Raw genomic sequence first — 21,219 nt, 5'->3', positions numbered from 1 at the left:
ACTTCCATAGATATCCCCTATCCACCATGCTAGTGACCTCCTCAAAAAATTCAACTAGATTATTCAGACATGACCTACTCTTCACAAATCCATGCAGACTCTCTTTGATCAGCTCATATTTGCCCAAATGCTCAGTCAATATCTCCGATGATAGATCCCAGTAACTTCCCCACATCTGATGTTAAACTGATGAGTCTCTAGTTATCTGGTTTCTCTCGCCATCCCTTAAATAATGGAGTGACATTTGCAATTTTTGGATGTCGGACAAGCAGGCTAACAACACAAAGGAAACGGAGGGGTTGAGATAGGTGGTAGAGCGGGGCATCATCAGCGCACATGCGGAACTGAACTTCATATCTTCAGAAGATGCTGTCAAGGGGCAGCATATACATGAGGAAGAGGAAGGGTCCAAGATCAATGCAGTGTGCCAAGTCTTGTTGGGGGGGGGGGGGGGGGGGGCGGGGGCAGGTTGCTCGAGTTTTACCTGTCATTTTCATAGGGCTGACTACATCACATTATAATGTACTACTATGCTACTTCATATGCTCAACTGTCAGTTAATTCATGACTTGTACATACTAGCACAAATCACTGTCATTGAAATTATTTAACAACTTAATGCATAAAAGTTGAATTGGACAGGAGATGTAGCACTAAGCAAACTGACATGGAGAGGTGAGTTTTGAACAGAAGGAAAAACTGTGTTCTTTTGAATCTGCACCATGAATAATTCCATCAACGGGCGATTACACAAAAGAGGCCTATACCGTTTAAATTAACTTTCTAAATGCAAACAGAGGCTAATGTGAGAATCACTTGGGAAGTTTACAACAACTTGCATTTATATAGCACCTTTAACAAAGTAAAACGTCCCAAAGCGCTTCACAGGTACATTATCAGACAAAATTTGACACCGAGCCACATAATCAGGTATTAGGACAGGTGACCCAAAAGCTTGGTCAAAAAGGTAGATTTTAAGGAGCGTCTTAAAGGAGGAGTTCAGTGCCAAGTTTGTGGCCTCACTATTTGACATAAAATTTCCTCAGTTCCAACGTTAAAAACTTGACATTTTAATGAGAAGTTACTTACACCAAGTTTACTGAGCTTCAGACCCCACTCCGTGTCAACAATCAAGGAATTGAACTTCTGTTTTTGTTGCTCTTCCTGAAGCAAATCAGCCAGTTGAGCACCAACAACAGCAACTGCCTGAAACAGCAAGATTTACAATTGAAGAAAAGAAACACAACTGCTCAACAGTTAACAATGTACTTGCTCTTCTATAATGGTTGAAAAAAGGAATTATTTTATTAGACGTACCATACCTGTCTTAATGATTTTAAATAAGGTATTTCGGTGCTACCAAACATAGGTCCGGAAATATTACCAAATTTTAAACTAAATTATATATCTACCTGTACATTAAAAATGGTGCGTGGTCTCAAGATTCATGAAACGGTACTGTGCCTATAAGTGGTGTGTAACATTACAAGACTAATTGATTACAATGGGGCAGCATCTAATAGTATGCAACAGCATCTACTCAACCCTCAGAAGCCATAGGTGTTCCTTTCAGAAGAAAGATCACAGTGCCATTGAGCCCAAGGTCATAGTCAGAGTCATAACAGTAAAGGAGGCCATTCGGCCCATCGAGTCCGCGCCGGCTCTCTGTAGAGCAATCCAGTCAGTCCCATTTCTTTGCTCTATACCCGTAGCCCTGCAAGTGTATTTCCCTCAAGTGCCTATCCAGTCTCCCCTTGAAAACGTTGAGTGCCTCCGCTTCCGTCGGTCATGACCACCTGCTGCGTAAAAAAGTTTTTCCTCATATCCCCCCGTATCTCTTGCCCAAAACCTTAAATCTGTGTCCCCTAGTCCTTGTACCATCAACTAGTAGGAACAGCCTTTCCCCGTGTAGCCTATCCAAACCCATCATAATCTTGTACACCTCTATTAAATCACCACTCAACCTCCTTTGCTCTAATGAAAACAAATCCAGCTTCTCCAAACTGTCCTTGTAGCCAAGATCCCCCATCCCTGTAACCATTCTGGTAAATCTCCTCTGCACCCTCTCAAGGGCCTCCACGTCCTTCCTAAAGTGTGGTGACCAGAAATGGACACAATACTCCAGTTATGGCTTAAACAGCACTTTTATAAAGGTTCAGCATAACTTTTCTACTTTTGTACTCAATACCTCTATTTATGAAGCCCAAGATCCCATATGCTTTGTTAACCACTCTCTCACTATGTCCTGCCACCTTCAGGGACCTATGCACATTAACTCCCAGGTCCCTCCGTCCCTGCACACTCTTTAAAACTGTGCCATTAAGTATACAGGAAACTTCGCGATATCCGGCACCGATGGGACCGAGCTGCTGCCGATCTATCAAAACTTCAGGATAGACCAGCGCTAATGTTGAAGGATATGGAGGTTTTCATCTCCGTATCTGACAACAAACACTGTTGCTTAGCAACAGCTTGTAAACACTCGGCCCGTACCTTGGAAGCGTCTCTGAAGCTGTTGCTAAGCTACAGAGGTGCTTTCCAGAGCCTGACTGTTAAAAAAAAAAATGCTAGAAGAAAAAAAACCTAACCAAAACGGCTGCTGATTTCTGCCGTTAAATCGAGGTTTCCGGACATACAACCTCTGGATAAACCAAAGTTTCCTGTATATTGCCTCTTCCTGTTCCTTCTGCCAAAATGCATCACCTCACACTTCTCTATTAAATTCCATCTGCCACTTGTCTGCCCATGCTGCTAGCCTTTCAATGTCCTGTTGCAGACGATTGGTATCATCATCACTGTTTGCCACACCCAAGTTTGATGTCATCGGCAAATTTAGAAATTCTACTCTGTATTCCAATATCAAGGTCATTTATATATATCAAAAAAAGCAGTGGCCCCAGCACTGACCCTTGGGGAACATAACTGTCTACCATCCTCCAGTCTGAAAAACAGCCATTTACCACAACTCACTGTTTTGTGTTCTTAAGCCAATTCCTTATCCAAGCTGCCACTGACCCACCTATTCCATGAGCCTCAATTTTGTTAACCAGTCTTCTATGTGGTACTTTGTCAAATGCCTTCTGAAAATCCATGTAGACAACATCCATTGCATTCCCTTCATCAATCCTCTCTGTTACTTCATCAAAAAATTCAATTAGATTAGCCAAACACGATCTGCCTTTTACAAATCCGTGTTGGCTCTCCTTAATTAGCTTAAACCTCTCCAAGTGCCCGTTCATTTTTTCCTTGATTATGGTTTCTAAAACTTTACCCACCACTGATGTTAAACTGACCAGCCTTTAGTTACTAGGATTGTCCTTGCACCCTTTCTTGAACAATGGTGTCACATTTGCCACTTTCCAATCCTCAGGCACCTCCCCCTCATCTAGGGAAGATTGAAAAATTATGGCAAGCCCTTCCACTATCTCCTCCCCCAATTCCCTTAGCAACCTAGGATGCAAGCCATCTGGACCAGGAGACTTGTCCACTCCAAGCATACCCAGCCTTTCTAGCACATCTGTCTATCAATTTTCACCCCTTCCATTGCTTCTACCTTTTCCACTTCTACCGATATTTTGTCAGTATCCATCTCCTTAGTAAACACCGATACAAAGTACTCATTGTATTCTAGCCTTGCCCTGCACCTCTAAGCATATATCACCTTCTTTGTCCCTAATAGGCCCCACCCCGCCTCTTATTACCCACTTACTGTTTACATGCCGGTAGAAGATTTTTGGGTTCCCTTTTATGTTAACCACCATTCTACTCTCATATTCTCTCTTTGCAATCTTATTTTCATTTTCACATCCTCTCTCAACTTATTGTATTCGGTCTGGTTCTCCCTTGAAGAATTCACCTGACATGCATCATACACCCTCTTTTTTTTGTTTCATCATCTTCTCTATCGCCCTCGTCATCCAAGGAGCCCTTGCTTTGGTTCCCTTACCCTTCCCTCTTGTTGGAATGTACCTAGCCTGTACTTGGAACATCTCCTCCTTAAAGATCACCCATTGTTCAGTTACAGATTTTCCTGTCAGTCTTTGACACAAGGCATGTGTAAGCAAGCACAAAGTTATACAAGATTAAAGCTATCAAAGTGTTTGCCTTTTATGCTTGGGCAGGAAAGCGGCCATCAGCTGGTAAAAAAATTAGTTGAACCGAGAATGGATTTTTCACAAAAACACCCATTTGAGGAGTTTAAAAAAAGATCTCATTTTGTTTTTCCGATGATTTAAACAGGGCTAGATGATGTCTGGATGATTACATTCCTGCTGATTAATGGACAGCAGGAAAACACAGCAAACCACTACCCTCCTTACTCTGATTGAAAATTCAGGTTAAAAAAAACTTCATTTTTGAAGCCAAAGGGAAATTTTACATAAAAATGTGGAGACTGCATAAGTCGTTTGAGCTATTTCTGATTTTTTTTTATTTCTGGAAAGTTGTATTAAAGATTGTACAAATTAGCAAACTTAATAATAGTGTACTAAACACAAAGTCAGGAGCAATGCAAAGACAGCAACTGACTTGACAACGAAGAAAGTGGTGAAGGGGTACCCCAAGGGTGCAGAAGGGGCTGTGGTTGGGTTGATGGAGGATACTGACAGGTGTAAAAGTAGTTGGGTGAGGGGGGAGGAAGAGATGGTTCATGATGGTCCAGGAGAGGCCGTGTAACCCGCAAGGCACCTCTCTCCTCCACAAAACCACCAGATTTCACCACCCCCACCCCACCAATAGTGCCAAATCCCAGCAATCCCCAATACTGTCAGTGTCTTCCCTCCAATGCTGGACCCCAGAAGTCATCACATCTGGTCTTTCTCCCCCGCTTCCAGATCACAGGACCCACTCGCTGGATCCTGGGAACACCCAATGCTCCATACCCAGAAATGTCTCTCTCCAATGTTCCTAATTCCCGAGACCTGTTTCCCTGTGATCCTTGGATCAGCCAGTGTTCTCAGAAGTCAGAACCCCTCTACCCACGCCCCACGGCCCGTTAAGTTCCTGGAACTCCCAGGATGCCCATCCCAGTATGTTCAGACCTAAGCCCCCCTTCCCAGTGTCTCCTGATCCAAGGACCTGACAAGTTAGTATCCATGGTAATAAATACTACTTGGTAACACATCCCTGTTCTCACAAAACCTCTGACTCCCCATGATCAATGTCACACATTAAATTAGTTTTTGTTCCAAAAACGAATGGGCTAATGCACATTTTTTTTTAAAGAAAGCTATGGTTATTATCTTAAGCTCATTTGATTTTGAATGCTATTAGACAGGATACAGATGAGTTTAATCTACAGATCAAGTCTATTTGGTGAAGACAACATTATAATCTCCGCAAATTAAATCTAAAAGATGATAAATGCTTAAATGTCAATACAACACAATAACTTAAGAGTTTTGACAAACTATCACATACCAGAATTTTGTTATAATTTTGCCATGCATCATTGATGACATTCCACAGCTTCTCAAATACAGCCTGCTTCGGCAACAATGTGCAGTATGCCAGTGCCAAATCAGTGTCAACCACACGGCAGTTAAACAACTGAGAAATGAAAAGAAGTGAAAGTTTTAATTCAGAAACATTGGCCTACATAATCTGAACAAAACAATGTGTGTTTCTGTAAAAAGGCAGGAAATTATCCAATTGTTTAACGATCATAAAATTACCATTTGTTACTGATTAATGCACAATTTTACAGGTATATTTGAGATTACACCAGTGAATGAATACAAATGATAATGGTACAAGATAACATTTCTTTAAAAGTGAACTAGGCAGCTCACTCTATGGGTGCAGTAACCACTGTTTCTCCATTTAAGATGTCTCTATAATGCATCAATCAGTATAGGAGAGAGAATTGGAGAAAGACACTCATCTCTAGGAGTCTTATTAGCTGAAAGCTAAGAACTTCCCCCAGTGTATCCTAGAATGTAGCATACAGCTCCCTTCAGATTTTCTGTACAAGGTAGAAATCCTGGCAATAGTTTGAAACAGGACTGTAAAGAGCTCTGATAACCAATGGCAAGAAGAATACCCTTCCACATACTTGGAGCATAAAAATGGCTCATTGGGTGGCAGTGGCACCAGGAAAGCCCCAAATTCAAACCCTGGCTTGTAGAGTTAGCTGATCTTAGGCACTACAATTGGCCTTGATGCCCTCAGGCTTTGGGAAGGGGAGAAAAATCATCTAGAGTTCCTCCTTCTGATTACTGTCCAGTGATCCCTGCTGCAAATTAGGTATTTGGTAGTTAAGTGAAAACAGAATCAGGTTTGGCTGCAACTCCTCCTTGGTACAGTAGTCTGCTGACAATTGCCTCTTTTGCAGAATACCACGTGACTACCAGTGACAGCTAGTTACGATAGTGAGTATTGGAGCCATGCAGACCAGGATGTCCCAGGTTCAATCACCAATGTGTGTTGAATTAACTTATTTCAGTCAAGGTGGAAGTAGGAGCACTATAGTTAGCCTCAGTACCCCAGGCTTGGGGAAATGGGAGAGGGGTGGGAGGAAAGTCTTTCTGCTTTTGATAGTTATGCAGCAACTGTGGCTGGAAATGCACAGATCAGATGGTGAGGAGGTCAAATAGCTTGTCAGCACTCATTGTAGAGAGCTCACATAACAAAGAATGGCCACTTTGGCGAGTTACTGCAGGATGCCTGGTGCTTGCGGATCATGGAAGAAGATATACAGGTAGGAAAAGGAGGAGGAAATGGGGGGGAGGAAATGTACAACTTTACCTTGTGTAGCAATGCCAGAGAGTTCTTTTTAACGATCAAAAAGGCCATGTTTCCAATGTCAATGACAAAATCTTTGATTTCCTTTAAGCCTTGTCCCTCAAAAAGCTACAAGTATAGAAAAAGGCATGATTTATTAACCACTTGTACATTGGTTTCTTGCTTTGCATTCTAAATACTTTGCATTCTAAATACTATCAAATTAATTTATCCCATTATTGCAGAGCATGGGGTGAAGTCTCATTAAGAAACCTACCTTTGGAAAAACTCCAGTTTTCAAATAAAACAGCTCAAGTGCTGTAAACGCTAAACAAGCCTCAGAAAGCTACTTTTAAAACGATAGGGCTGATTCCCCAATCAGGCATTTCCAGCAGGTAACGGCGCTCACAGGGAGCGCTAGTCGGGAATCAAAGGTTCACAGACCTATATATTCCAACTGGGAAATCAGCTGCTAAATACTCTTTATGGGACAGGCAGCACACTTCCATGCAAGCAGTTTCTGCCTAAACAAAATCAGTATGTGGCATCAGTTTTCTTTTTATTCTAAAATAATTTCAGCAGCAAAAAAGCAGGCGAAGAAAAACAACTCAATTATATACAGAACATTAAATAACCAGAGCGATTACCAGGTAATAATCTATTGAGACGTCATTAGATTACAAGTTGAATCCTCTGATGAAATTAGCAGCCAGCGATCACACTCAACTATTTTTTCCTTATACAGGAAACTTTGGTTTATCCGGAAGTTGTATGTCCGGAAACCTCGATCTAACGGCAGAAATCAGCAGCCGTTTTGGTTAGGTTTTTTTTCTTCTCCTAGCATTTTTTTTTATTTTTATAAAAACAGTCAGGCTCTGGAAAGCGTCTCTGTAGCTTAGCAACAGCTTCAGAGATGCTTCCAAGGTACGGGCCAAGTGTTTACAAGCTGTTGCTAAGCAACAGTGTTTGTTGTCAGATACGGAGATGAAAACCTCCGTATCCTTCAACATTAGCGCTGGTCTATCTGGAAGTTTTGATAGATCGGCAGTAGCTCGGTCCCGTCGGTGCCGGATATCGCGAAGTTTCCTGTACAGCAATATAGATTGTGGAGTTAGTGGGAGTAATATTTTTTTTGTTGGAGTTGCGTATTGTGCAAGACAGTAAGAGCCAGCATATTCCATGCAGCTGATGTGCAAAGATTTCCTCAATGAAACATTTATGGAGATAAAATTACAGCAAACTTAGCAAGTAACAATTTGAGTTGATTACCAGAAATGACCTTGCATATTTAATAGCACAAAATGCTGACATTCTAAAGCTGACAGTTTACACCCACCTTTTTATTCAAGTCTAAATTCATATTGTTTGATACAAAATGTTGATGACAGCTTCCGAAAGAGTTGATGGTTAGCTGCAAAGCTAGTTGTAATTGGCTATATTCTTCCAAATTCTGTAGCAGGGTGTTCATGGGTGTATAAACTGGCTTCAAAGGGTTGTCACCTGTATGTAAAATCCATACCACTCAAAGTTTCTGCAGAAGTACTTTATTTTTTAAACAATGTACATATACATATGCATGCATATAAAGCAAGCCATAAAACAAAATGCTGCAAAAACTGGGTTTACTTCACTGTCGCTTTGTGGGATTCCCTTTTTCTTTCCGGAGTAATTATTTGCACCGTATTTCTGGTTCTTTCTGCGCATGCTCGCCCGTTCAGTACTGCGCATGCGCACATGATCCGGTTGCACATGGGCAGTACTCAGCGATGCCACATTTGCGGCCTGCATTGCCACGATTCCCTTGGCTCCATGCAGAAAAGGTCAGGGGATCGGCTGGTGGCCGGTGTGGGGGTTTGGGGAAGGAAGAGAGGATCGGAGACGGGGGTGGGGGAGTGAGGATCGGAGGCGGGGGTGGGGGAGTGAGAATCGGAGGCGGGGGTGGGGGAGAACTCAGCGGGGGTTGGGGGGGAGAAGGTCAGGAACTTGTTGGGAATGGGGAGAAGGTCCTAACCCACGAGGGTGAGCCTGGTCTGTCTCTGAAAGTAGTACAGGTAGACTATCCTTTATCCGAAAACCTCGGGACCAGCCGTGTTTCGGTTTTCGGAAAATTTCGGATTTCGGAAGGTGGGTCGGCGGGGGTCCACGGGGGGGGGGGGGGGGGGGGGGTCGGGGTCGGCGGGGGGGTCGGCAGTCGTGGCTTGTCCGTCGCTGCTAGCCTGGAATGCAATGAAGTTCCGCATTTCCACCAACAGGTCTGCTCAGCGTAAGTCGGCGGGGGTCGGGGGGGGGGTCGTGCGCACGACTTACGCTGACCCTCTGCTCAGCGTAAGTCGGCGGCGGGGGGGGGTCCGCGGGGGGGGTCGTGCGCACGACTTACGCTGACCCTCTGCTCAGCGTAAGTCGTGCGCACGACTTACGCTGACCGAAAAAACCTTCGGTTTTTAGAGGGTTTCGGTTTTCGGAAGTTCGGATAAAGGGTAGTCTACCTGTACTGTCAGCTCTGTCTGGAGCCTGGCAGTCAGAATGAATGGCTCAATTAACATATCGCAAAGTACTTGATTACTTAGGCAGGCAGGATCTAATTACACATTCCAGACAAACTGCTGAGTGTGTCTTGTCCTCCAAGGGGACCAATCAGAACATTGGTGTTACAAATAGCTACAGCCTTTTCTTTCTAAGGCAGACTTAAAGGAAAAGGCTCGCTACTTTCCTGTCGATCAATTTACTGTCTTCTCTGTCCGTATACTGCTACATCCATAATAAGTTTTAAATAATTTCCATAATAGAAGTTGATTTGTTTTACAATTCGTTTTAACTTAAACATGAGGCATAGATGATCACTAGGGTTACTAACTCTGGTTGGATGCAGGATCACTTTCCAGGGACCCCTGAATAGACGCATGGTGAGGACAGGATCAGGTTTAGACTTAGCTATGATCTAACAGTCGAATGGGCTGCTTGCACATTCAGCGTCTATGCTCACACCTGAATGATGGCGACTTGGGCACGGTATCAGCAAGGGACAAGCTCTCATGGACTAGTACCTCAACAAAAGTCAACCTCAGGAGAGGGAGAGAAGAAAAATAGATTTAAAAATCCATTGCTGAACAGTGATCTTTTCAATTTCCTAAATCAGCCACCTGTTACTTTTGAGTGACATTGGCAAATTAATACAAATTACAAGGAATATTTGTCCAATTGAACTGGATTGAGACTGTTCAAACTAATTTCTTGCATCTGCCAACTGGGGAGGCTTCACCTCATCAGTCTGGACTGGATCTAAACCCAAAAGGTGAAAGGGGAGTTCCCAAACCCTTGTACCATCCCTTTTACTGGAGTTTTAACAATTAATGATATTGAAAACTTCCCATTTGTAAAGGTCGGTTTCATTAGATTTGGTTTTCTATATAAATACCTTCTACATCTGGGCTCATCGGCAAGCTTACGCAGTCCAATGGATAGAGCTTTTTATCTGCATAAAATAATGACCGTGTCAAACAGATCAATAATCTAGACATTTCTAAGATTCTATCTTAAATCTCCTTCACTTTACCAGACTACCATAGTTAATTGTGCCTCATTTCGATCTGACTGAACAAAATCTTTTAACAGTTGCTAGGCAACAACAGATTTGCAAACCAGTGTAGCATATGGTATATAACACTTTCTCAGTACAAATTATACATAATTTATATCTGTAACAACAGTCTAGATTAGAGCAAGAAGAAATGAGCTTCAAGTATACAAAAATAAATCTATCTGAGGATTTAAAAGAGTAAAATCTAAAATTTGCTAGTTTTGTTTAATTTTTAAAAAATTAAACAGCACACAAAAACCATTTTATCAATATGCAAAAAAAATTTACGGCCAAATAAATCATAAGGTTGTACCCAGTGTTTCATGCCAATATGGGTGTAATTTGTTGGACTAATTTTAATCGAATATTGTCAGTAGATTAAATTGAATTTTTCTCCATATCTTCCTGTCGAAAGGGTCTGATCATGAAAACAGGATGTTTTCAGTGATAAATGCTATGTATGAATGTTGGAAATTAATTTTTAACTTCTTAATATCTGTAAATGGAATAGTTTTAATTATAGCTAGATTAATGCCAGACTATAGTACCTTAACTTGCCATTTTGGAGCACAAGAACATAAAGCATAGAATTTGAAGAGGTCATTAGATACATTAAGCCTTCTGACCATGTACAATTTGTACCGTCGTGGATCCATCCTAATTTATCCAATCTCCTGAAGGTTGAAGAACCTCAGGTAGCATTTCCAAAAACAGAAAACTCAAATTCCTCACACTAACCATGATTTCATTGAATGGCGGAGCAGGCTCGAAGGGCCGAATGGCCTACTCCTGCTCCTATCTTCTATGTTTCTATGTTTCAAGCAAAAGATTGTGATATTAATTATTCGACAGTGTTACATTCAATAGAAAAACCATTCACGACAGATATTACCAAAAGAAAACAAAAAAGACAGGTAGCCAAAAGTGTAAAGAATTAAAATAGTAATCATCAGAAAATGAAAATAACTGCACTTCAAAAGTAATTCATTGTGAAATGCCTGAAGATAATTTAATGTAATAAGTGTAGACAAGATTCAAGTTCTCTATTGTTGATAATGAAAACAGGTTGAGCTTGATTGCAATTTGTTTTAAGTGTCTTTGATTGCAATTTAATACAATTCCAATTGTTTTGTTTATAATGTGTTTTTCCCAATAAATGAGTCAATAATGCAAAAAGTTAAAAAAATACCAATAGCAATGGGAACGTTCAAAAAATAATTCTGAGTCTTTTATATGCATTTCAGCAAATTGTAATAGGCTATTAGCAACCAACTAGTTTAAAATGACAAACTACCATTCTACTAATCGGAAAAGCACTAATATGGAACATTAATTTGCATTAGAAAAAGATGCAAGTATAGTGAATGTCTCAGACCCGATTTTATGATTTCCTCCAACACCACCTTCTAAACTACTCAGCTTCTTGATCTGTGCAGGAGGGGAGTACAAAGATTATTAACTAATCCATTATCTCCATGTTAATATAGCTCTGTGAATTAATTAGGAGGGGGGCTAGTATCCATTTTAACTAAAGAATCCTGTTCTTCTCAAGACAACTTGCACAACTGATGAGAACTAATATGCAGAAACCAGAATTATATGAATGCCATTTTGCATTATACTAAGTGGATCATACAAGTCTAAAAGCAGATCTTCACAGCAAAATAATGAGCCAGATTTTGCTGTAGCAGGGCATTTAACAGTGTCTGCCGTTAATTAGGCTTGACCCTGCACCCATCAGCTCAATACCATTTTTGCCCTCCAAGTTGCTGAAAATGCAAGATGATAACGGCGCAGCGAGGGCAACAGGGCCCGAGTGAACAGGGTAACTCCTTAACCAATTAGATTGAAGGATTGAGAAATAAACAGCGGAAGAACTGAGAAGGAAATGTAAATTAGCGTAGGTAATTTCAATGTCAAATTAGGTATAGAAAGTGAAATAAAGAAAGATTGGATTAAGAGAGAAGAAACAGACAGAAAGAAAGTTAAAAAATATATAATTATAAATTTGACATTTTTAAAAAACAATTAATATCTGAAGGAATGAGACTCCAGCCTTTCAGTGCCATAGAGGTTGATTGGCAGTAATTAACAATTAAGTCGTTAAAAGGGTGCTTATGCTTGAACTGACAAGACTCAACTTTGTGGCAAGTTTAGTTCTCATCTACCACGCAAATAGAGCAACTTCACGACATTCAATGCATGTCAATGGTGAAGCAGAGAGCGAAATGCCGTTTTCGTAAAGCTAACCACAGAGTGGCACAACTTGGACAGCAACTTTTGGATATTGACGTTTAACTGCGCATCTGCTCCTCGCCTGAAGTTGCTGTACCATTTACACAAATAATGACGAGTGCCATTTGCCTCACCGTTATTCAGCCAGCAAATTAAGGCCCAAAGAAATTTTATGCCAAGGACTAACTAAATGAAATGAAAACATAAATCAGGCATAAAAAGTGTAGATTCTGCTTCAACTGATATACCTGGAGAATATGACACGAATGAGGTTGTAATTTCGTACATTACAGGCATCACTGATATGTGATCGAGCACGATGCCATCCTCGGTGAAGAAATCTTCAAAAGTCCACTCGTCATAAGGATCTTTGTCAGTTTCCAAAGTTGCCATCTTCTCAAACAGAATTATCCAGGTTAATAATCAAACAATCTACATCAAAGTTAAAAGTTTCCTACTCCTCATTAAACAATGGCTCCTTTAAACTCTTGTCTAAAATAGATAGGTATCTTCTGAAAAATTATGAAGTATATGTTGAAACGTTTGTAGTTATACATTCTGAAATCGAGTGAATTCTGCTTCATTGGTAGCTTAAATTTCAGTCTGACAGAGGACAGATGCTTCTGCTTTCTGAAGGCAAGAACACAAGAGGGCTCATGTTAATTCCAGTAGCAATAGTGCTCCGTTTAACTCCCAGGCAATGCTACATTTCCAGATATTGTACCACATAAGGTCATACTTTGTTTTTTTAGGGATATGGGATAAATTACTGAAGGACCCATGGCGTTCAGCACAAGAAAAATAGCTGGCAAATCCATGAAACCATAACAAGGAAGATACCGCAGTTAGTAGGTGGAGGCACATTACAAAATGGAAAGAGAAAGAAACCTGAATTTTAAGGTCCCAAAGTAGCAGTTACTAGCCTCACATAAAAATTTGGAGGGATTTACACAAGTATAAATAGAAACAGCTTACCCAAGAAAAGTCCATCAATTCTAAATTAAACCTTTACTTTTACTCCTAAGTAATGGATTTAGAATTGATTGACATTTCTTGATGTTGTTAAAGATGTTACAGTAATTGTGTGTGTAAATTTGGTAGTTCTGTTTTATGAAAAAAAAATCGATATTTATAAATAAACTAACCAGCTCAAGGAAATTTTTCATATGCATCAGTCAGTTGGAAAAAACTATGAGTAATGAATTTGTCTAGAATTGCAACATAGGAAGTGTGATGAAAGAAAGAAAATGCATGTGATACGTACCATTTATTTATATATACAAACTGAGAAAACTAACAGATTTTCAATGGGGTTGCTCATGGTAAATTGGATTTTTTAAATAAATTTGTTCTCAGGATGTGAGCAAGGCTTGCAATTACATAGAATATACAGCACAGAATAAGGTTATTTGGCCCAACTCGTCTGTGCCAGTTATTGCCCATCCCTGGTTACCTGAGAAGTTAGTGGTGGACCATCTTCTTTCACCACTGCAGTCCTTTTGGTGATGGTGCTCCCACAATGTTTTATAAGGACAGGAGCATTATACCATGTAATATACAATATTCTGATAAATCGAATTGTTGTAAGTTAGCAATGGTTGAGGTCAGAGTTTAATTGCTCTACAAACTACAGGTCAGAACCTTGGCTTTCTTTATTTATCAAAAAGTGTGAACGTTAGTCGGTGTTACACATTCTAGCTTGTATTTTAATTAAACTATTTTTTTAATTCCTGGGAGACTTTGTACATACCAAAAACTGCCTTTGATTGTCAACTTTTTTTCTAAAAAAGTAGAGAAATTTGCATTGCAACAGAAAGTGGGATGGATAGGAAATGCACACTAGATGCAATGTTTTTATTATAAATTATTCTTTCATGTGCAAATGGTTAAGAATGAACATTTAAGTAGCGAAGATCAAATCTTACTTTTGTTCTAAATCCATAATCATCAATTAGGCACTGTCTGTAAACGTCCATAGCAGCACGGGTGCTTTTACACAATTCTTCACAGTCAAGTAAAAGGTCTGTAAAACCACATATTAAAAATTAAATTGAAGCACTTCTGTAATATTTTAGTCAAGAAAATTAATTACAAATTGAGAGCAGCCCTATAATGCAACACGTTTGTGTAGTAATGGACTGTACACGGGAGTGGGTAGGACCAAGTTTCATGTCTATGATTCCTTAAACAGAGTTCCTGATCTCAGTCAAAGTCAGACATAAGCTGCTGCACCACAAGGAGGAAAACTAAAGGCTGAATAAACTCAAAACTACATTCATGCATCTGCTACTGGCTGGAACAGAGACTAAAAGGCAAAGGGCTGGGAGCAGGTTGGTTGCTTCTCTTCCTTATGGTCTCAGAATGACTTCTGGGGGAAAAAGGGGAAAACAAAATATAAAAAGTAAAAAAAAGGTCCATTACTCAAAGACGAGGTGAATATTTTCGACAATCACCACTTGGATGAGAGAGGGGGAAGAGGTTATATGTATAGGCCACCTTTAAGGCAGCAACTCCCCATGTATTTTAGACCCATATTTCATTACTAAATGGTCACAGAAGAGCAGGACATCTTTATTCATAAATATGTGATTCCTATGGTAATTATTCTACCTCTCCCCTTTATTTTAAGACACCTCCATATATCATGGGTGTTACTCGCGATACTGTATATTTCAGGCCAGAGAGTAGTTTAAATTAGTACTGGAAGAGGAACCTTGCTGAAATCTAGATATCTTGATCTTAGCCAATCTTTCAAAGAGCAACAGTGCTTTGTAAACACAATAGATACTGCACCAGCTAACAACTCTGCACTCATTTTTAAACCATCCACAGCAATTCAGGATCAAACAAACAGTGGAGCTTGAAATTCACCAGAGACCACAGCTGCAGGGCAGTCAATATACAAAGGCCTGTATTTTCCGATCCCTACGGGTGTGTATACACCCGTGGGGACGTCAGAAATGCCGGTTTCAGGCATGCGAAGCACATGCGCTGAAAACCAGCATTTCCGATCCGTCAAGAATCCTCTTGACAGATCGGATGCCTGCCCTGGAGTAGGGCCTCTGTGGGTGGAGAGTTCCGCTTTCTGCAGAACCTCCGCCCGCAGAAATCACTTAAAAATCTTACGCCTGGTAAAAGCGTAAGGCCTGCTTTTACCAGCATAAGAGTTTTAAAAAGTTTTAAAAAAAATTCCACTCATCTATAATTTAAAAATACTTTAAAAAAAAAAGTTTATTTTTAGCCCCGTAAAAAAATTATTTTTTTTAAAAAATCAAACTTTTGTTTAAAATATATTTAATGTAATTTTAACTCATTTTAAAAATGTGATTTTTTAAAAATTTAATTAATGTTATGATGTCTTTTTTCAGTGATCCCCATTCATACTTTTGACAGGTCTATCAATCAAAAGTATGAGGGGAGATTCCCTTCTCCCATTGGCTCGCCTGGCCCATGTGAACCGCATGCGTTCCTGGGATACCTGGGCCCTGCGCATTTTGTCGTGGAGAGGCCCAGGATCAGAAATGGCCGCACCTCTGGACCCACAGGTTAAGGGTGTAATTTTTTCCCCGATAGGAGGCATCCAGACGCAGGAAGCCTCCTATCGGAAATTACGGGCCAATGAAAACTATTTCATGTTACATATGGTCATTGGCTAAAACAAATACTACAGGAGCTTGTCCAACTAAGGTTTAGTTCTAACTTGGGGACTGTAACTAAGAAGATTCACCAGGATGTTACCTGGGATGGAGCGCCTCAGCTATGAAGAAAGACTAAACAGGCTGGGGTTGTTTTCCTTGGAGCAAAGAAGGCTGAGGGGGGACCTGATTGAGGTGTACAAAATGATGAGGGGCATAGATAGGGTAGACAAAGAGGAACTTTTCCCCTTAGTAGGGGGGTCAATAACAAGGGGGCATAGATTCAGGGTAAGGGGCAGGAGATTTAGAGGGGATTTGAGGAGGAACTTTTTCACCCAGAGGGTGGTTGGAATGTGGAACTCAATGCCTGAAAGGGTGGTAGAGGCAGGAACCCTCACAACATTCAAGAAGCATTTGGATGAGCACTTGAAATGCCATTGCATACAAGGCTATGGACCAAATGCTGGAAAATGGGATTAGACTGGACAGGGATGGATGGGCGGCGCAGACACGATGGGCCGAAGGGCCTCTTTCTGTGCTGTAAAACTCTATGACTCTATGACTCTATGTCTCATATTCTAGACCCTTTCCAGAAAAGGTGCATTCACACAACAAACTTTACCCATCAATTAGTCTTCAGTAAGAGAATAAATAGTGACAATTGTCTCAGAGTTAACTGCAGATCAGATTCCAATTGGGGCCCTAAGCAACCTTCATGCAGTGGGATTTCCATGGTCTTGGCAAAGTTCTCCTGCATCTTTATAAACAGCTTGTGTTGAAGATTTAGTTTTACTGCCACATAGAATAATTTCCCCCATCCTCTTAAAGGTCCAGAGTTTTTGGCCTTCCCCCTCCATAAGCAAAAATCAGCCTACAGTTGAATGTGAAGGATATCATATTGTCCCTTCAATTAAGAAATTACATCATCCCAGGAAATATTTCACCGGACCCCAACAATTTATGTTAAGAAGCGGAGATTCTTTCTCTGCAGATTAACACTAACTCACACACACACCACACACACAATATAATAAAGAATTTTAAATATGAAAATTCATGGAATACAGAATTGTTGATACTACATGGTGAAATCAAAATCCCCTCCAATACAAACAGCTAGAAATTTTGAAATGTGACAAGCCTCGTCTACATCACTGTCAGTAAACTCTTAGTTTTACCCTTGACAATTAGAATTCGGGGGTACAGTGACCTTGAATGTTTTATAATTAAGGAAATAAACCAATTTTTAAAATCAGGACAGCCATTAATAATTCCCCAGATATAGAAACTACTGTTGTAATAGGTTTTCATTGCTAAAATAATTTGGACACTAGAATCAATTATTTCAGGTAAGACGCAAGTATTATACTTTATTTTTCTAAATTAAAAAACTCATTAATCGCTACAATTAAATTCTAAATCTGCCCCAAAAATTAAAAAAGCCAAAGAGAATGAGAATTTGAATGATAAAAATTAGATTCCAATTAAGGTTAAATTGAACATTTTAACAAGAAATTACCAATGCTGCAGATAGTGGTGGCTTGGCAGGCCAGTTCATAAATAACAGCAGGCAAGTTCATTCCAGTTGGAATTATCATGGGAACATTCGTTTCCAACATCTGACACAGTTTCTGTGCCACATGAAACAAGACTCGGCCAGTCTCATGGTTTTTGTGCTGTTCGTAAAGCTCACTGCAAATAGAAAAGGAAATACTGAGAAACCAAAAATTATATTTGCAATAACTCAATTACTTTTTTTTTTTAATCCTAACATTTTACCTGGCCTTCATTCCAATCTACCAGACAGCATTACCTGACTAACAAGGTTGCAAACAGTACTCTCCAAATCGTCATCAACCCATACTCAACACAGTGACTCCCTCTCCCACAAGACTGTTCAGCCAAGACCAAACAATACATCGTTCATATACCCAAGTTTCCACAATTCTTACCTGCAAATATTTACAGCCTCTCCTATTTTCCCATCAGCAAGTGCCCTCAGTGCAAGCTTTGATACCACATCCTGCTCTGAATTTTGGAACAGGAGAAAGAGTTTACACAGCTTGGTCTTTGTAGGAATCTTCACATTGGTGTTTGAGCCATCAGTACAACCTGGATCCTTTCCTGACTTTGAATTAGACCATGTATTTGCATATGCTTGAATTTGTCCTTCATACAATTGCAAAAGCACTTTGGGATTCTCGTAGTCGCTCAGTGAAATAAATACATCAAAATACTCCTGCAAACCAAGGATGAAACACCAGTAATAATATTTTAAAAATAAAAAGGATTAAAATATAAATTTTAGAAAGTTTCAAGTGTCAGCCTTGGCTCAGTGGTAGCACTCTCACCTCTGGAGTGGAGCTTGAACCTATAACCTTCCGATTCAGAGGCTTTAGCACATTATATAAATGGACACTTCAGTGCAGTACTGTCAGAGGTGCCGTCTTTCGGATGAGACATGAAACCAAGGGCTCTTGGTCTGCTCGCTCAGGTTAATGTAAAAGATCCCATGGCACTATTTGAAAAAGAGCAGAGGAACTCTCCTGTGTCCTGGCCAATATTTATCCCTCAACCATCATCACTAAAACAGATTATCTGGTCATTTATTGTGCTGCCATTTGTGGGACCTTGTTGTGCACAAATTGCCTTTTGTATTCCCCTATATTACAACAATGACTATACTTCACAAGTAATTTGTTGACTCTGAAGCACTTTGGGATATTGAGGTTATGAAAGGACAACTCCAGGAATGCAATTTCTTTCTTTTTTTAAAAACCGCACAGGTAAATAAACAGAACTGCTGGAAAGACAAATTAGCACGATGCAAAATAGAAGTGCCTGGAATTGCAAGCCACTTCACCAGAATATTGCAGCTACCTCCATGCCAAATAGCACTGGTTTTAAGGTATTGTGAATAGGTGCGTCCAAGATTGGGGTGAGTGGGTCGTCAATACTGTGGAACAAAATTTTCACTTTGGACACCCAGCATCAGACGCCACACTCTAAATTAGCTGTGGCCAGCACAAATAAATCGCCCTCCGCTTGCATCAACATTGTACCTTAACTTCAACCAAAACCGTACGTTCTACCGCATTAGTTTTGTCTACTTCCTAAACAAACCATCCAATGGTCTCTAAGTGAGATTGTGCTGAACTCTGGGCAGTTTTGTACTATTGGCCTTGACCACCAGGAATATGGAGATTTTCAAACAGGATTTTATTTCAATATTTAATCCAAATATTTTGATGCATGCATGCAATGGTATCACATAACAATTACCTGTAAATGTGCAATAGTTTCAAATTTATTTAAAAGGCTTTCATACACTTCCTTTTGTAAAGTATTGTCTGCCAAAACAAAAATATTTTCAGTGTTATTGCAATGCAAAGCCAATATTAGCAAAACATGGTAAGAGGAGAGAAAAATTACCCTTTTGATTCCTCAGCAAATATTTAATCATCTCCACCATTGTCTTTGCAACTGGCACCAGATGTTTCTTCCACTGAAATATAAACATCATCAGATCAATCTCCAGAATCTGTGCATTATTTTGTACACAAACACCTGCTTAGAAGAAAAACCTTTTGATTGTTGGCTGTCTATGCTTACTTTAAATGATACAACAGTTTTCCCCCACTAAACAAAATCAGATCATGACCATTATAACTCCCTTATTTTGTGTCACAATAGATCAGAAAAACACTTCCCAATGTTTAACATACTTTATAAAATATTGCTAAAATCAAAAGACTGAGTATGATACAAAAGAATAAAAAGAAAAAGACATGTATTTATATAGCGCCTTTCACGACCACCAGACATCTCAAAGCGCTTTACAGCCAAAAGTACTTTTTGGAGTGGAGTCACTGTTGTAATATGGGAAACGCAGCAGCCAATTTGTGCACAGCAAGCTCCCACAAACAACAATGTGATAATGACCAAATCATCTGTTTTTGTTTTGTTGATTGAGGGATAAATATTGGCCAGGACACCGGGGATAACTCCCCTGCATGGGAGTTTTTTCTATTGCATGTTTGCTTGTTGGCACGAAAATTAACCGTCAATGGAACCATCAAGTAATCTGCAATAGCTGAGTGAATATATCCAGTAAATAACTAAGCCATATAGACAAGCAAGGGCCCATATTTGAACTGTGCTGAGTTAGTGAACGTCAGTCAAAACAGCAGATGGGGATGTTACAAGTAGCTTCAGCGCCCCTTAGTAAAATCAACTGGGATTCCACCTCTTGATCGTTAACTAGCGACCCTTTCAGGAAGTGTATGTGCATGGATGTCATGAGGCGACTGCTTAAGGTTCAAATCTGAATTAACCACTCATCTCATTAGCCAGATACCTTGCCAATGCTCAGTCAAGGCTCAGATTGAATAATGGTCACTTGAGCCAGGTACCAGCGGGTGATTATTGCTCATGGAACCATACCCCAGCAAGGAGCCAATGGCTTCTGGGAAAAGGTAACAATTTGTAAAGATAAATAGTACCAAAATAACTATGCATGGAACTATATTCGATCTGGACTTTTCTTAATCTGTCTGAATACACATTTATAGCTAGAATTTTAATCTAATTTCATTAATTAGAAACACAAGGTGATATTTCTTAAGGAATTGTCATCACAATCCTACCTCAGGATCATCATGTTGGTTTTGGATTTTCAACTGTGCCCAAGTGACCAAGCGCATTACGCTGGTCTCAGCTTCATTCAATGCCAGAGACTTCAGCAAACTGAGGCAATCATCTCGCTGTTAAGAGGGGAAAAGGCAGACATGTTCATTCATTATTTTAAAAAAAATGTAAAGCCCAGATGAAGAGCCAAGACTAATCATGTAGGACACCAAGGTCGAATAAAACAGGAGAGAAGGAAAGGTAAATCAGGAAGTAGATTGGGTGACACAAAGCTTGGATTTTAAAAGCCTGTAGATTGTAGGAGGAAGGGAAGTACGAGTGCTTAATAGAAGGAGACAAAAGAGTCAAAGAAAATTCTTCACTGATCTCAGAATATAAAAACATGCATTTTTAAAATATACTATT

The 21,219-nt window shown here is 40.0% G+C and overlaps 1 protein-coding gene across 1 annotated transcript in view; it reads right to left on the bottom strand.

Moving 5' to 3' along the window:
* The window catches only part of kntc1 (kinetochore associated 1), a 133,065-nt gene that overhangs the window by 64,107 nt on the left and 47,739 nt on the right, over nucleotides 1-21,219 (bottom strand). The window contains exons 31-42 of the mRNA XM_085961675.1: nucleotides 20,814-20,930; nucleotides 19,600-19,672; nucleotides 19,450-19,517; nucleotides 18,120-18,406; nucleotides 17,687-17,859; nucleotides 14,458-14,555; nucleotides 12,781-12,925; nucleotides 10,136-10,192; nucleotides 8,057-8,220; nucleotides 6,745-6,849; nucleotides 5,419-5,547; nucleotides 1,090-1,206 (exon numbers count right to left, since the gene is read on the bottom strand). Of these exons, the coding sequence (XP_085817801.1) occupies nucleotides 1,090-1,206; nucleotides 5,419-5,547; nucleotides 6,745-6,849; nucleotides 8,057-8,220; nucleotides 10,136-10,192; nucleotides 12,781-12,925; nucleotides 14,458-14,555; nucleotides 17,687-17,859; nucleotides 18,120-18,406; nucleotides 19,450-19,517; nucleotides 19,600-19,672; nucleotides 20,814-20,930 (1,533 nt within the window). The remainder of the gene's footprint in view (nucleotides 1-1,089; nucleotides 1,207-5,418; nucleotides 5,548-6,744; nucleotides 6,850-8,056; nucleotides 8,221-10,135; nucleotides 10,193-12,780; nucleotides 12,926-14,457; nucleotides 14,556-17,686; nucleotides 17,860-18,119; nucleotides 18,407-19,449; nucleotides 19,518-19,599; nucleotides 19,673-20,813; nucleotides 20,931-21,219) is intronic.

Source organism: Somniosus microcephalus, chromosome 19, assembly GCF_052327205.1.
Source record: "Somniosus microcephalus isolate GS21.2 chromosome 19, FLI_Smic_1.0, whole genome shotgun sequence".
Taxonomy (NCBI): domain Eukaryota; kingdom Metazoa; phylum Chordata; class Chondrichthyes; order Squaliformes; family Somniosidae; genus Somniosus; species Somniosus microcephalus.
This window is presented reverse-complemented; position numbering and strand designations above follow the sequence as displayed.